This window comes from Pollicipes pollicipes, unplaced genomic scaffold, assembly GCF_011947565.3.
Source record: "Pollicipes pollicipes isolate AB1234 unplaced genomic scaffold, Ppol_2.1 Scaffold_6052;HRSCAF=7182_pilon_pilon_pilon, whole genome shotgun sequence".
Taxonomy (NCBI): domain Eukaryota; kingdom Metazoa; phylum Arthropoda; class Thecostraca; order Pollicipedomorpha; family Pollicipedidae; genus Pollicipes; species Pollicipes pollicipes.
This window is the reverse complement of record NW_023596805.1, coordinates 14,578,284-14,593,100: the sequence shown is the minus strand read 5'-3', so window position 1 is coordinate 14,593,100 and position 14,817 is coordinate 14,578,284. Positions and strand designations below refer to the sequence as shown.

The 14,817-nt window shown below is 62.1% G+C and overlaps 1 protein-coding gene across 1 annotated transcript in view; it reads right to left on the bottom strand.

Annotated features, from left to right (window-relative positions):
- Positions 1-308: 308 nt before the first annotated feature.
- The window catches only part of LOC119104284 (neurogenic locus notch homolog protein 1-like), a 54,189-nt gene continuing 39,680 nt past the window's right edge, over positions 309-14,817 (bottom strand). The window contains 3 exon segments of the mRNA XM_037227980.1: positions 309-431; positions 4,249-4,324; positions 10,272-10,389. Coding sequence (XP_037083875.1) covers positions 309-431; positions 4,249-4,324; positions 10,272-10,389 — 317 coding nt within the window.

Sequence of the window (14,817 nt, the reverse complement as noted above, 5' to 3'; positions counted from 1 at the left end):
CAGTGGTGACGTCAGGGGAGTGGAGGTGAGGATGTTCAGGGTCACGTCAGGCGGGGGTCGGGGTCACGTCACGGTCCGGCCAAGATGCGGCAAGCTTGGGCATGTTAAGGCCACGGCCAACAGTCGGGGACACATACACGGGCACTGCGTGCAAACTTAGAAACTATGTCGTTATAAGTTATATGACTTTTTCAATTCTGAATTTCCCATACAGCTAAACAATTTTACATCCCCTCCGGCTGGCGACTTCAGACGAAAGCAGCAGACAGCGCTGGGCCAGGCCGAGACGTGGCGAGCGGGGAGGGGTGTCACTCACCGCACTGGTCGCCGACCACCACCTTGCCCTGCTCGCAGAAGTACTCAGAGTCCAGCTCGAGCGAGGACGGGTCGGGCACCACGTTCGGAAGCTGCGACTGAACATCAAACTCTCCCTGCCGGAGGTCAGGGACACACTGTCAGAGGGTGTCACGGACGGCGCGCTGTCAGCTGACGGACCGGCACGCGCGAACGAGCGTGCCGGTGTAAACATGAGCCGCTAAACAAAACGACTGCTATGTTGAACACCACAATGCTCGCATAAGCCACGACTGCAGGGCTTTTTCCGTTTTGACGGTCTACGTGCCCAGGTAGCACTGCAAACCACCACCCACACCCAGCCTCCATCGGACAGCCTGTCGGCCGCCGGACCGCCGGCCGGAGAGTCAGGCCGTCACGGCGGCGGCAGCGGCGGCAGCGGCACCTCGCAGATCACGACCGGTCTGGGAGCGCGCCGCGCCGCCCTCCCACGCAGCCGGAACCGAGACGACGGCGCCGGCAGCTGAGCAGACCAGCAGCGAGCAACGCGCGTGGCGGCCAACACCGCACGACGACCGCATTCGTGCAACCCCCCTGCCCTCCCGCTTGCTTGCTCACTCGGCATGGATGTTTCATCCCATCTGTCAGGTTCAGGCTGGGCTGCCCTTGCACCTGCGAATGCGGTGTCGGCCGCCGGGACTGGCGCTGCCGGGCGGCCGCCGCCTCCGCCGGTCGCTTTCTCGTCAGCAGGTCTCGGCGAGAGCGCCGGCCAAGTTGCCGGCACGAGAGGACCGGCCGAGTCTCCGGCACGAGAGGACCGACCGAGTCGCTGGCACGAGAGGACCGGCCGAGTCTCCGGCACGAGAGGACCGGCCGAGTCTCCGGCACGAGAGGACCGGCCGAGTCTCCGGCACGAGAGGACCGACCGAGTCGCTGGCACGAGAGGACCGGCCGAGTCTCCGGCACGAGAGGACCGGCCGAGTCGCTGGCACGAGAGGACCGGCCGAGTCTCCGGCACGAGAGGACCGGCCGAATCTCCGGCACTGGAGGACCGGCCGAATCTCCGGCACTGGAGGACCGGGCCGAATCTCCGGCACTGGAGGACCGGGCCGAGTCTCCGGCACTGGAGGACCGGGCCGAATCTCCGGAACGGGAGGACCGGGCCGAATCTCCGGCACTGGAGGACCGGCCGAATCTCCGGCACTGGAGGACCGGCCGAATCTCCGGCACTGGAGGACCGGCCGAATCTCCGGCACTGGAGGACGGCCGAATCTCCGGCACTGGAGGACCGGCCGAATCTCCGGCACTGGAGGACCGGGCCGAGTTTCCGGCACGAGAGGACCGAGCCGAGTCTCCGGCACTGGAGGACCGCAGTTGCGGACGGTCAAGGAACTGACCAGACCGTCGAGACTGAGGGCCCAGGGACCTGCCGCGCCAACCGGACTGAAGACGGGACGAGGTTGGCAGCTGCAGCACCGACCGTATCAGGGAGACCTGAGACAATACGAGCCTAGCGAGCCAGGAGACCATCTCTATGAAGCCGAACAAAGCGAGACGGTGGGGGCGACCTCAACAGAGAAAGCACGCGATCGCCAATCGTAAGCCGTCGCCGGCAGATAAAGCTCCAGCGAGCGGAGGCTTTCCCACGGCTTGATCGGATCCAATTCTATATGAAGCGGTAAGCAGAAGCGAGGAGCGACAGACCGGTTGTGGAGATGGCATGGCGTGAGCTCTCTGCCGATGAGATCACCAAGGCAGCAGGGTTGGTCCGTGAACAAAGACACGGTGCATTCCCGCCGGCGAAGCAGCAGTTATCAGCCTCGTACGCGGGCCGTCATATTAAAAATAGGCCGTCCAGCAGCAGTGTAACCGCAACATGCGCTGTGCAGGGCTAAATTCGTTGGCACTTCGCTTTCTGTACTAACAAACACGTAAAAAACGCACTAGAAAACCGGTTTATGGTTCCTCCACTGGCCCACGCGTCGTCGAGGCGGTGTGCAAGGTTACTGAGCGGCCTCACTTTGATCGGATTGGCCGCGGACTGACGCTCCAGCACGTGATCAAAACACGCCAGCGACCTCTCAGCGAGACAAAGCCCGGCGCTATAGAATGCCGACCGCGGATCAGACCGCATTCTGCTGGCCCGACGGAGGACGCCGGTGCTGTCGGCAGCGTGTTGGGAGACTTGGACCAAACAGCAGTGAGTGCCTCACATTTTAAGGATGGTGTGCACTTGTTCTGTTACGAATAGACGCCCTTGGGCTGCTTGCAGCGCTCCACAGTGCTGACAGATCATCTCTGCCGATAAAGAGGCGCGATTGCGGGCTATACGATGACCGCCACATGGGCATGATTGCATAAGCACAACAATCATGTGCCCACATCAGCTAAGCAATGAGCGTGATTGCCGTGACCTTTCTGACAGCTCTGGTGAATGAGGAGCAAGGTCGCACAATTCAGCAGCAGATGCGGTCGAGGCTACAGCAGCTAATCTGACCGGAACGGCAACACGGGACGCACGCCCGCCAAAACAAAATTGACATGCAAACTAGGGTTAAGGCGGTCCCGACGCGCCCAATCCAGCACGGCTTTCCACGGTGCGGATCATCCCACCGCGTGAGCGGACTTATTACCGCGCTGAATTCTTTCCTGCGTGGAGGTCGCCGAGCTCGTTTCGTCCGGGAGATGTCACATTTCAATGTGAAAACAGCATTTAAACTGGGCACAGCGTACAATGCCGTCCGACCCAGCTAGCCAGCCAGCAGAGAACTCCAGCACCACTGGCACCAGTCCTCCAGCACCAGCAGTCTACCACGCCCGGTCCCGCCCGTTCTGCCAGTCTCCGTCATCGGATCACCAGCCCCGCCAGTCTCCATCATCGGATCACCAGCCCCGCCAGTCTCCGTCATCGGATCACCAGCCCCGCCAGTCTCCGTCATCGGATCACCAGCCCCGCCAGTCTCCGTCATCGGATCACCAGCCCCGCCAGTCTCCGTCATCGGATCACCAGCCCCCGCCAGTCTCCGTCATCGGATCACCAGCCTCGCCAGTCTCCGTCATCGGATCACCAGCCCCGCCAGTCTCCGTCATCGGATCACCAGCCCCGCCAGCCTCCGTCATCGGATCACCAGCCCCGCCAGTCTCCGTCATCGGATCACCAGCCCCGCCAGGCTGCGTCGGTCCGTCCGCGCTAATGGCGCACGCTCGTCGCCTGTGTCCATTTTTCCATGCGGGTGCGGCGGACGGCGTCCGCGCCGCGATGTTCGCCGGCCCGCCAGCAAAAACCGCCAGCGGTCGGACCGCACCGCCCCGGGCGCCGGTGTCATTACCTGTGCCATTGTTCTGGGGAGCCGGGCGGACGGTGCGTGCGCGGGGTGCGTGCGGGTGCGAGTACGGATGCGGCTGTGGAGCACGAGCGGCCGAGCGCGGTGTCAGTGACAGTTACTGAATGGCGCTATGTTCCGCACGGCGGACAACGCTGAATGCCAGCCACCGGTGGAGACAGCAGAGAACCGCCGGAGCGCCGCTGGCTCGGGCCGAAGCAGGAGAACCTCGCCAGGCATCCAAGGAACACGGACCCGCCCGGGCGCCGCGCCGCCGGAGGGCGACAATCCCCGCCGATGGGCGTGCTCCCGCGCGCGTGACCTGTTCAGCGCGAGCCACACGGTGGCTTCTGTGGCTGTCCTGCCGGACCGTTGTGTGCTGTACCGCAACGTTTGCGTCCCCAGCCGTCATAGGCCGTGACTGGACACGCCCATGCCGGTTTCGTCTCTTGATCGGACGCTATACGGCACATGTAGCGCTTTTTCCACCAACAAGCGGCATCACCTGCCAGCCCACCCTCCCCCATCCCTTTCCTTCGGCTCTGGCTAGGCTTACGAGTGACCACCTCGCCTCGGTTCGGCCCCTGAGCGCGCCCCTGTGCGGGCACGCCTCGCCACCCTTGGCACTCACCTTCTCCAGGATGATCCTCTCGATGAGCTTCTGCACATCGGTGGCTTGGTTCGTATCCGGGTTGGTCACCGGACCGCTGGAACGGCACGGGCGCACGTCAGACACAGAACGGGATGTGCGCACGTCAGACACTGAACGGCAGGGCGCACGTCAGACACTGAACGGCAGGGCGCACGTTAGACACAGAGCGGGAGTGCGCACGTCAGACACAGGACGACGGACACGCTCAGTGTGGACGCCGCACGCTGGGCGACGCACGGTAACCAGCTGAGCAGCATATGTAACTCGACGTAGGTGTATGCATGTATGTATGCAGAGGCAGCCAAAGAGGCATGCCAGCGCTGCTTATGAGAAGCGAGGAGAGGTGAGGCAAGCCGGAGATCTGCGACAAAACACGTCCCGAGAGAGAAACCTCGAAACACAGGTAAGTGGGTAAGCAAAAATACCACGCACCATCAACAATGGCTTTAATTTCGACGATTACCAAACAGTCTCTAGTACTGTCTACTCCTGCAGCAGCCCTCGAGTGGTCTACGCGGTGTCTGAACTAGGACAAGGCTGGCACTCTGCAGGCCTTCCGGGGCTCCCGCATTATTCCAAACTTTATGCAAATTGAATGGTCTGCGCAAAGAAACCGTACCATGCATGTTACACACTACAGTCTCAATAGCCCCGGCGTCCTTCTGCCCGGTCTGGTGTCTTAGAAGCAAGACAAAGCAGGCCACGAAATCGTGCTCAATTAAACACCGTCTCAAAGGGAGGAGGGGCGCGGCGGGAGAGGGAGGGAAACAGCGCCGGAGAGAGTCGACAGCCGAGCAGCCCGGATCACCATCGCCAGACGAGAGCTCGCTGCAGATCCGGTTCGGCACGGCCACGGGGCCAGACGTTCACGGCCGGTACGTGGCCGCGCCCGCCGCCGCGGCAGGGCACACAGGCCCTCCCGTCCGGCCAGGGTTTCCGCGAGCCGGACGGCGGCTCCAGCGCGCCTGTTCTTTGTGATGCGGGACAAAAACAAGCTGCGGTGGGAGCGGTGGCGGAGAGGTATGCGGCCCGGGCTCCGACGGCCCGGCGACCAAGCGCGGCCTCCTGACGTACATTACTGCGGAGGGAGAGGAGAGACCGGAGCGAGCGTGAAAGGAGGGAGGGGGGGGGGGGGGGGGGCGCATCTCTCGCGACCGGACCAGACCGGGCCGGGCCTCGGACACGGGCCCGACTGACGCTGGAGAGGCGTGTCTCGCCGCCAGATGGCGCCGGGGCGCGGGCAGACGGCCGGCGTACCCGCTGCGAGTCCGGCGGCGCGCACCTCTCGCCAGACCGCTCCCGGCGCCGCCCACGTCCCGGACTGGCCCAGAGAGTGGCGTCCCACCCGAGCGGAGAGGAGCGTGCCACAGAGCCGAGAGAAGGGGAGCGCCTCCGAGGGACCGCGGTATGCGGCCGGCCATGGCCGAGCCGGGGCGCGCCGCCGGGCAGAGGCGCTGCCCGGCTGCCCGCCCGTCCGGCGATCGTTCCGGCCAGGCCGGCGGCGTCGCGGCGGACCGCTGGCCGCCACAAGCAAGTGGGCCACGCCGCCGAGCGCGTCACAGGTGCGCCACTGGCGCCATCAAACGCCGCTTACACGGCGGCGAGCAGCGCCGCTCCGGCCGTCAGGCACTCGGCGCCGGGAGATCTCGCCGCGGAGACGGCGAGAGCCGTGGAGATGGCGCCGGAGCTGCGGACGGGCAACTCGAGCTGGGGGAGGCGGGCTTCTGACGTGCAGAGAGGCTATTTACAGCCGCCCGAGACCAGGCGGTCCACGGCGCCGACAATCACAGAGGCTGATGTGCCAGCGTCGTCCGCAGAGATGGCGGTGGCGGCACGTAGGCGCGTTACAGTGAAGGGCAGAAGAACCAAGAGGAGTTGTAGCCGACATTCACGGAGAGATCAAAGTAGACGGAAAGAAGCCGGCGATGACCAGAAATCCGCAAAAAAATAGCTTGCAGGTACGAGGGCCTCTACTTTTCAGCAGGACAGCAAAGCACCCTAAGCCTTCATTGGAAGACTGCATCACAAATCACTCATTTTTGCATGTGTGGGCAAACCGAGCTAGTTTTCATGATTATCCCTCTAATTCATTGCAATGAAAGATAGCAATGCATCTCGAAGAACGTATAAATTTCGGAGGAGTGGCTGTGGCTGAAGGCATGACATGCGGCTGTGGACGACCGACCCTGTCGGCGGGCCACAGCCCTGTTAAAACCAACAGTGGCGCCCTGCGTGGGCTGCTCGGCTGTCAGCGTCTGGTCAACAGAAACGCCTCAAACACCGCTGAGACGGGCCGGAGGCGGATCCCGCGCCGCCGTCTCCCACCAGTCAAACCCAATTCGCGATCGACACACTGTGGTCGCGGCGCGCGAGCGTAACGTGAAACGTGAGACAATGCGTTTCGGCGGTTGTAATTGGAGACGGGCGTCGCTCGGCGGGCGTCACGAACCCGTCCGCACGCGGCCGCTCGCCCCTGCCAGCGCGCCAGCCCAGCGTCGTCCGACCCCATTCTCATCGGGCGTGCGCGCGCGCGCGAAAAAATAGGTCTGAGGGGTGGTCACACGGCCGGCGCCAGCCAATTCGTGAATTAAGCTTGTCGTTTGGCCACGAAAAACGCGATGAAATGTACGTGGCAGATGGATTCTCCCGCCCTCCGGTGGTTGTTCATGGCTGGAACCGTACCCCGGGGGCTAGTGGGTGGATGCCAAACACCAAGTGAAGACGCCATTTGGAAATTTATGACGTCTGGATGCAACGTTTTCAGTACGTGTATGAGCGTTTTCGGACTATTTTTCTCCCCAGAAATTTACTTTCTACGAGCTTCTACGAGCTTCTCCAACTCTTCCAGGTGGACCTATGTTTCGCACCAGCGTGACAGTGACAAGTTACCAAGTACAACACTACGACTAACGCATGCTGATCGCACCGAGAAACTCTGGCAATTTGGTCGATATAATACGACCATACACGACCCATAACTGCAGAGCCCATCGCAGCACGGAGCCCCCCCCCCCCCCCCGCCACCCAGCCGTTCGACGCCCGAGCCAGCCGTCAGCCGTCCCCACCCCGTCCGGACAGTCGTCCCCACTCCGTCCGTCAGCCGTCCCCACCCCGCCCGGACAGTCGTCCCCACCCCGTCCGGACAGCCGTCCCCGTCCCGTTCGGACGGTCGTCCGGACGGGACCGCTGCGCTATTGGTCAGGGTGGGGTCACTGGCCCGTGTGAGGAGGCGCTGCCGGGCAGGTCGGCCGAGCCCGCTGGCCAGCGCCGGAGAGATGCGGACCGGCGTCGACGACAGGTGGAGCTGACGAGGCCACTGAAGTGGCCATCACGAGGGGCAGAGGCGGCCTAAGGATGGGCGGAGCTGGGTCACAGGGGCGGACGGCGCTGGGAGTTCGGACAGGAGGTCACTTATGTAGTGTATGGCCAAGAATAAATTCAAATAACGTATGTATCTAAGAAGAAAAGCACGTAGAGAGACAGCTTCGCGTGCTCGTTTTCCTTAACCAAGAATCAGAATTGTTTAGAGACCGGAAAAGTACCGTTCGTGCTCAGCCAAATACTGGATGCTTAGCATGGTCGGATCAAAACAGATATTGGGATTAGGAGACCGTCGAAAATATTTGGAAGCCGAGCTATTGCACGATCCCACTCCCTTATAATCACCAGAATCCCCCCCCCCCCATCCTGTCTAGATCCCACGGCTGGATCTCTGGCGCGTTGCGGGGGGCGGGGAGCAAGGAGGGCACATCACGACCCTGGAGGCGAACACACCCAGGGGAAGGAGCAAGCCACTCACCTCACGCACGCTAGCTCAAGTTGCGACACCAGGTGTTCCATGCCTCTGCCTGCGCACATGAGCAACTATCGATTGTTGAACGCATCCGAGCTGACAGTCGCGGCCATCCGCCCGACTTGTCGAGGACAATACGTTTTCTTCCGTGGTGCCGTCATTGTCACAAATCGCAACAATAGGCCGTAAAACGGCTGTGCGCCCGCGCCGCCCCCAGCCACCGGAGTACGCAAAACACACCGCCCGTCTGGGTCCACCTGTGTATTTCCGGATCAGACAGCAGCGACGCACGTGAATTATTCATCAGCTGCCAACCCACCTGGTGCCCTCCGGCCCACCCGCTGTTTGGTAGGCACTGAAGGCCGGCCTGCTCTGGCCTATCAGCGCGCCATTAGCTCCCCGTACTCTTGCCCTCTCGGAAAGGGGTCCCACGTCGCGCAATTAACTTGTCAAATAACCACCATTTGCATCCGCTTCGTTTTGTGCGCTGCCTGACTCAGTGATTGACTCTGGGATTGATGTCCATGCATTTCTAAGTGCGCGCGAGCGTCTGAGGCGGACGGCGATCGGGTCGATTTCTCCGCGCGGCCGGGGCGGCGCAGAGGGTCGCCGACGCGCGCGCGCACGCCGCCCCGTTCTGGGCCGTGGGCGGCGGGGCGAGGCGAGACGTTTTGCTGACTCAGACCCGCCACTGCGGCTGTCGCTCTGAATCAGCTGTGAAAGCGCCCGGGTTAGAGAAAACCCCCCAAAAACCCGCGACCCACTGCCGGTCCATTTCGCTGGTCGAACGGCAGAATTGTGTATTTTTTCCACCGGGTTGTAATTATGTAAGTGGTGCACTTTACCTTTGGGTTTCCGGTTACCGCGCCGATTACAGCGGCTTATTCACCAGACTGTGGGCCCTCTGATGAATGGACAAGGCGTCGCACTGTGATATTAAGAGGGTTATTGGTTCGTGGTAAATACTACCGCATGCTGACGCTTTCTCTTTGCTTCCACCAAGGAGGAAGACTCAGACAACTGTAAAAGAGCGTGTCCATCGCCAATGCAAAATGTATGGCAATTCGCTTACGAAATGGCACTGCCATCATTTTTGCATCCGTTAGTTCACCGAACTTTTTTTTTTAACCGAACACGCCATTGGCGCCCCGATTTCGCTTTACGAAATTGACTTTATGCCATATTACCTAACTTAATATTGATATCGCCAAAAATAAAGGTATGCGTTGTGCTGAGGCCGATCACGGTACGCGTTAGGGGCGGCAGCCTGCCGCGGGCCGGCCGGCGCTGGTGGCTGGTGCGCGTCCGGCGGTGTCGACAGCCGAGCGGCCCGCCTGCGGCGCCGCCGCTCCAGTCACGGCTCGTGTAACGTGAGGCTGCCGCCCGGTGAAAAGGCGTCACGCGGTCGCGAGCGTCCGCAGCGCCGGCGTGCTAGCGCTGCTGCGCGGTGCTCTTACGTCACACGCCGTTCCGCCAGTTGGCCGGCGCTCGTGCCTCTCAGCGCCTGACAACCGCTAGTTAACAGTTTTCGATGTTTCCACCGCCTGGGGAAAATCTAGATTTACGGAACAGTTTGACACCCGGCCCTCGCAGGGAGAGAGACGCACCGCGACGGACGCAGCCGCGCTGGAGCATCTCTATCTGAAGCAATCGCAACGATATACGTCTATTTTCCCACAGAATCCTCACACCCAGCCCGTTTAAAATCCCTCGTGTTTGGACTCCCACAAGGTCGACTCGTCGCGCCTGCGCTATTCCCCAAAACGCCGAAGCTCGCTCGTCGGTGGCCGAGTCTGACCCGGTGGCGGCCGGAGCGCGGTTCGACCTGCGGGCGGCACGTCCGGCAAGCCGGCACCGCTACCCCAGCCCCGTCCCACGCTCCCTGACCTGTGGCCGCAGGTGGGCGACCCATGACGTCACTGCCGCGGAGGAGAAGGCGAGGAAGTGGCGCGGCGGTGGTGGGAGGGCCGATGAAGACCATGAGATTTCATGTCAACTGTTACCAAAGGGTAGGTCCAGGAAGGGGCAAAGTCACTTACCTAATCAAGCGTGAGGGCGGCCATAGCCTAAAGAAGTGTGGATAGGGGAATTGAAAAACTACATCGATAAGCCAACGTATTGGTACCGATTTGAAAATCCAATGCACCGTCTTGAATGGCCCCCGTAATGTGTAACGAACATATGGTCTAAGATGTCCGGCTGGACTTACTTCTGCGCCGGGAAGCTGATCTCGACCTCGTAGAGTCCGTCGTTGTCGCTGGCCTGTCGCCGGACGCGCGATCGCTGGCCGCAGTTGACGTTGACGTTTAGGCCGTCACACTCGTCACCTGCGGGGAAGACAGGCGTCACGGTCAGACAGGCGTCACGCGCACGGTCGGCAGAAAACACCCGGACGGCCCCGGCTAGAGCCGCACGTTTGGGCCGCACGGACGACCCCGGCTGGAGCCGCACGTTTGGGCCGCCCGGACGGCCCCGGCTGGAGCCGCACGATTGAAGCGGCGAGGCACCGGAGCACCATCCTTACCTTTTACGAAGCGAAAACGAGAGACGAGAAATTCCCTTAAAATTAGCAAGGTAGTGGCGAGTTCACTTGTTTGCGTTTCACCGGAAACATCCCGCTTCAGCTGACAGCACACACGAGGGAGTGTGAAGGGGGGGGGGGGACAGGAGGGCATCTCAGGCCGATCCGGGCCGTCCCCCCACACAGAAGGCCTCTGCTGCCTTCTGTGGTTCCCCCTCCCCACCCACCCGCCGCTCCGCTGGGACCAAACACCATGCTCGTGACCTAAGAGAGGCGGGGAAACGGCGCGCTCGAGGCCGGAGAAACGAGCAGTCGCCAGCCGAGAATGGGCGGAACTGTGACAATGTCATGTGGACGTGCACTGGCGGAAATTTCGTCACAGCGACGGCGGGCGGCACGGGTTCGCGACGCGTAGAGGTGGGCGGTGCGAGTAAAAGGCTCACCGGTTTCAGTACTTGACAGCCTTCGCGTAAATCACGGTTCTATTCCCAGCCCCACGGGAAATTGGGACGTCGAATTACGCTTGACTGTGGCGAATTGATGCATAGCGTTTAGCGTCTTCAGTGAAAAAACGGCCATGTGTACATAGAACCTTGTCCAAAGATATTGTTGCTGAAGGTAGGGAATTACCATCGGAATGCATACTAACAGTTTGATGAAAATAATTTTTAGAGCGCCGTTTGGATTGCCCACCGGTATGGGTTAAGCGGCAGCAGCTTATTAGAGCATGGCGCATTGACCTGGATAATGTGGCCTTTGCCTAGTCCCAACTATACGAGCCTGTTGTGTGGCCCGAAAACCTTCTCGCATATCACATTCATTATAAGCCCGAGACAGCGCGTGACCAGACAAGCAGAGACAAGTCCACAGCGCAACACAATACAATCAAACCAAGCCGTCTCCGCCCAAGCAGTGCCGCCTTCTGACGGCTGAGAACATGCAGGTGGTATCTGAACATCGCGCCGCACGCCCATTGTGTCACGGTTTGCAGACATGTCCGCCCACAATCGACACGCTGCCGATGCCGGCCAAACACGGCTGGAATGCGTGAGCCCGTTCGGCAGAGTCCGGCCCGGCTCAGACACAATGTGCGCTCTTCACGCGTGGGTGAGCACTAGGGAAGACGTCCTAATCTACCGTCCCAACTGGAGCAGCAAACCCGCTGCGATAACGCCGCGAAATGCACAACAATTTTAAAGCTCCACCTCGACCCGGCACGTGTTCTATATCGAACAAAGCCGGCGGCTGCAGCGGCCTGAGGCGCTCCACGAGCCAGCGCTGCCCGGAGCCCGTGAGAGACGCCGCCGCCGATGGCGCCACCAAGAGTCATTGTCCGCCGACGGGCGGCGCTCCAGCGAGGCAGGAAGTCTCACGGGCAGCCGGGGAGCACAGCTGGCTGGCCACCGCAGTGCCCCTGGCGTCGGATGTAGTTGGAGGCGCCCAGTGTTGACACGCGGAGGTGCCGCCGCCCGACAGGGATGACAGTGCTTGACACCGTTAGTTTGCCGGGACATGGGAAGCTGACATGGGAAGCTGCGCTTATCTGGCGCCCGGGTGACGTTTTCGGTAGAAAATAATAATGCGATGTATATAATGATGTAGTAATGCGATAATAACGCGATAGCTGCAAGCCGCACATCCGAGTTTACATAAGGCGTTGATATAAGCCGTAGTTCACGCGCAGTAGCTGATATGAAGAATAAATGACAGTGCCTGTCTGTAACCGAAGTGCTTCAGGAGTAAACATGACCACTTGACATGCCAAGACACAGCGCGGTAAATGTCTGTGTGTGCGTGGCGCAGGCCCGACGTCGTTGTTTTATGAGACGGGCCGGCGCATTCGGTGTCTGATGGCGTGCCGTGCGGCGGCGGGGGGCCACCGTCAGCGGCCTCTGGCCAGGCTCGGGGGGACGGGCCCGTGTTTGGCCGCCGGGTAGACGGAGCGAGGGACGATAATCCCAGGCGGAGGGAGGAATGAGCGCACCAGCGGCGGCGTTGGTGGCGGCGCCGGTAGCAGGGTGCAAACAGCAGAGGCCAGCCGGCCCAGTTGGGAATGCGGAGAGGGTCGGCACAGCCCGGGGCGGTACGCACTGACGCCTGACACCCGGTGCCCGCCCGTGCTCCGTACAGCCGCATCAGCAAGGACTGGATCCACCGGAGGGGTCGCAAAACAGCTCACACGATATGAACGCCAGCGCAGCTGAAATGATCGATCGGCGCGTGTCACTGGTGTGGCCGCCAGCGCGCCGTCCGGCAGTCCAAAGCTCCGAGCACCCAGCGTCCACGTGAACGAAATCTTAAGAGCATTTCCCGCCTCGGTGAGACGGGCGCTGGACTCTATCGGCGCTCCCCCAGCGCTCCGCCCCATCGTCCATTACCGGGCCGTGGGCCGGTGCTGAGCGCCCGCCCCGCTGATTAGACCTCGGCCGGCGCTGGTCATCGGCCGCCTGCCGCCGCGCGCCGATCGGCCCCTGGCCGCCGCTACGCGCTCCCACCGCTGCTCAGGACTGGCTGGAGGTCACGGGCCCCGCGTGGCGATGGCAGCCCCTATCGGCCGCGGCGTCACAGGAGCGTCCCCCGGCGATGAAGAGATAAGCCTCTGACAATGGGGTGCTGCGGTGCCTCGCGGTCCTGACGGGCGGCGCCACCGGCGGAGCAGCCGGGCGCCACCGTCGGAGACGCCCGGCGAGGAGCCAGGCGACATCTGCGGTGCCGGTGCTCATGGACGAAAAACGTTTGTAGAACGGTGTCTCATGAACACAATTTGGAATATTCAGGCCATGCTGTTGGAAATGCAGTCCATCTGGGACATGTAAAGCGAGAGTTGGCGAAACAGATGTAGACTAACGTTAAATATATATGCAAAGAAGATCGGCTGGGGAGACGAGCAGGGTATTAATGCAAAGTCGTCAGATTCAACGGACAAATCCTATGCGGGGCTAAGTTAATGCTATGCGTAGGTTCCCGTCCGTCAGATTAAACGGGCGGGAACGTAGCTTATCAGCTGCCAGATCAGATCAAACATTACCAAACGGCCATCTGACGTTTGACAACATCTGACAACCTCCCCCACCACACCATAAAGATGAGTCCGGAGCAAACCCGTACCGCCGGGCTTTTCGGTTAGCCTGCTCAGCCCGGCTGCCTAGTCAGAGGCCGACGCGGTCGGACCGGGACCAGTGGTCCGGACCGGGACCAGCGGTCCGCCTCCGTACCGGCGGGGTGACGAGACGGACAGCGTGACGGCCATCTGGCGCCGGGCAGCGGGGCCGTGACGGCCGCCGCCGGGCCAGGCCCGCGCAGCGCCGCCCGTCACCGGTGGCCACCGAGCCCTGGCGCCGCCGTCTCGGCAGTCAACTGGGGGCCGACGCCCGCCGCCGGAGGGGCGGGCGGTGTCCGCCTCAGGCCCAGCGTCAGAGGCCTGTCCCACGTCGGGCTAGGCGTCCTCCGGTACGGACCGGCCCTGCTCACCAGCGCACCGGCGGCCGCAGACACGGCGACGGACGGATGCTCCGGCGGACACGGCGACGCCGTCCCGTGGAGAGGGCCCAAAACTGGCGCACGCCTTCAGTGAGACTCATCATCCAAATCGACAGTGTTTGGAGAAACAAGGCGCTAGTAGCCGCGGCAGCGTGCAGCGCAGAGCTTATTTAGTCTCCAACCACCTACAGATTACAGTATGCTTGTGCATACCCACGCGATGCGTTGACCTAGTGTGAGCGTGCGACCCAGGCGTCCGGTAGCCCGCCGTGACCGCCCGGTGTCCGCTCGCTGGGGTGTAAGTGGGGCGCGTCTCCACCGGCGGCCGACGACAGCGCGATCCTATCGCGCGACCCATCCCAGCCGAGCGTCCGGCCGCCGGCGGCAGGCTGCATTAGAGATGAAAACGACCGCGCTGCATCCCAGATGAAGATCGGTGCGCCGGGATGGTATCGGCCGCGATCGGCCGGCGCCCCTGGAGAGGCTGAAACGTCGCCGAGAGAGGCTGAGAGGCGGACACGTCCGGACCGGGTGTAATTGATGGCTGCCAGGCCGCGCCGGGAGGCCGCTCTCCATAAAGAGCGAGCCACGGCTCTTGGAGTTCAACCAGAGAGGGGTGGTCAGAGCACGGGACCTGAGACCGGGACGTCAGAGCACGGGACCTGACACCGGGACGTCAGAGCACGGGACCCGATACCGGGACGTCAGAGCACGGGACCTGAGACCGGGACGTCAGAACACGGGACGTGAGACT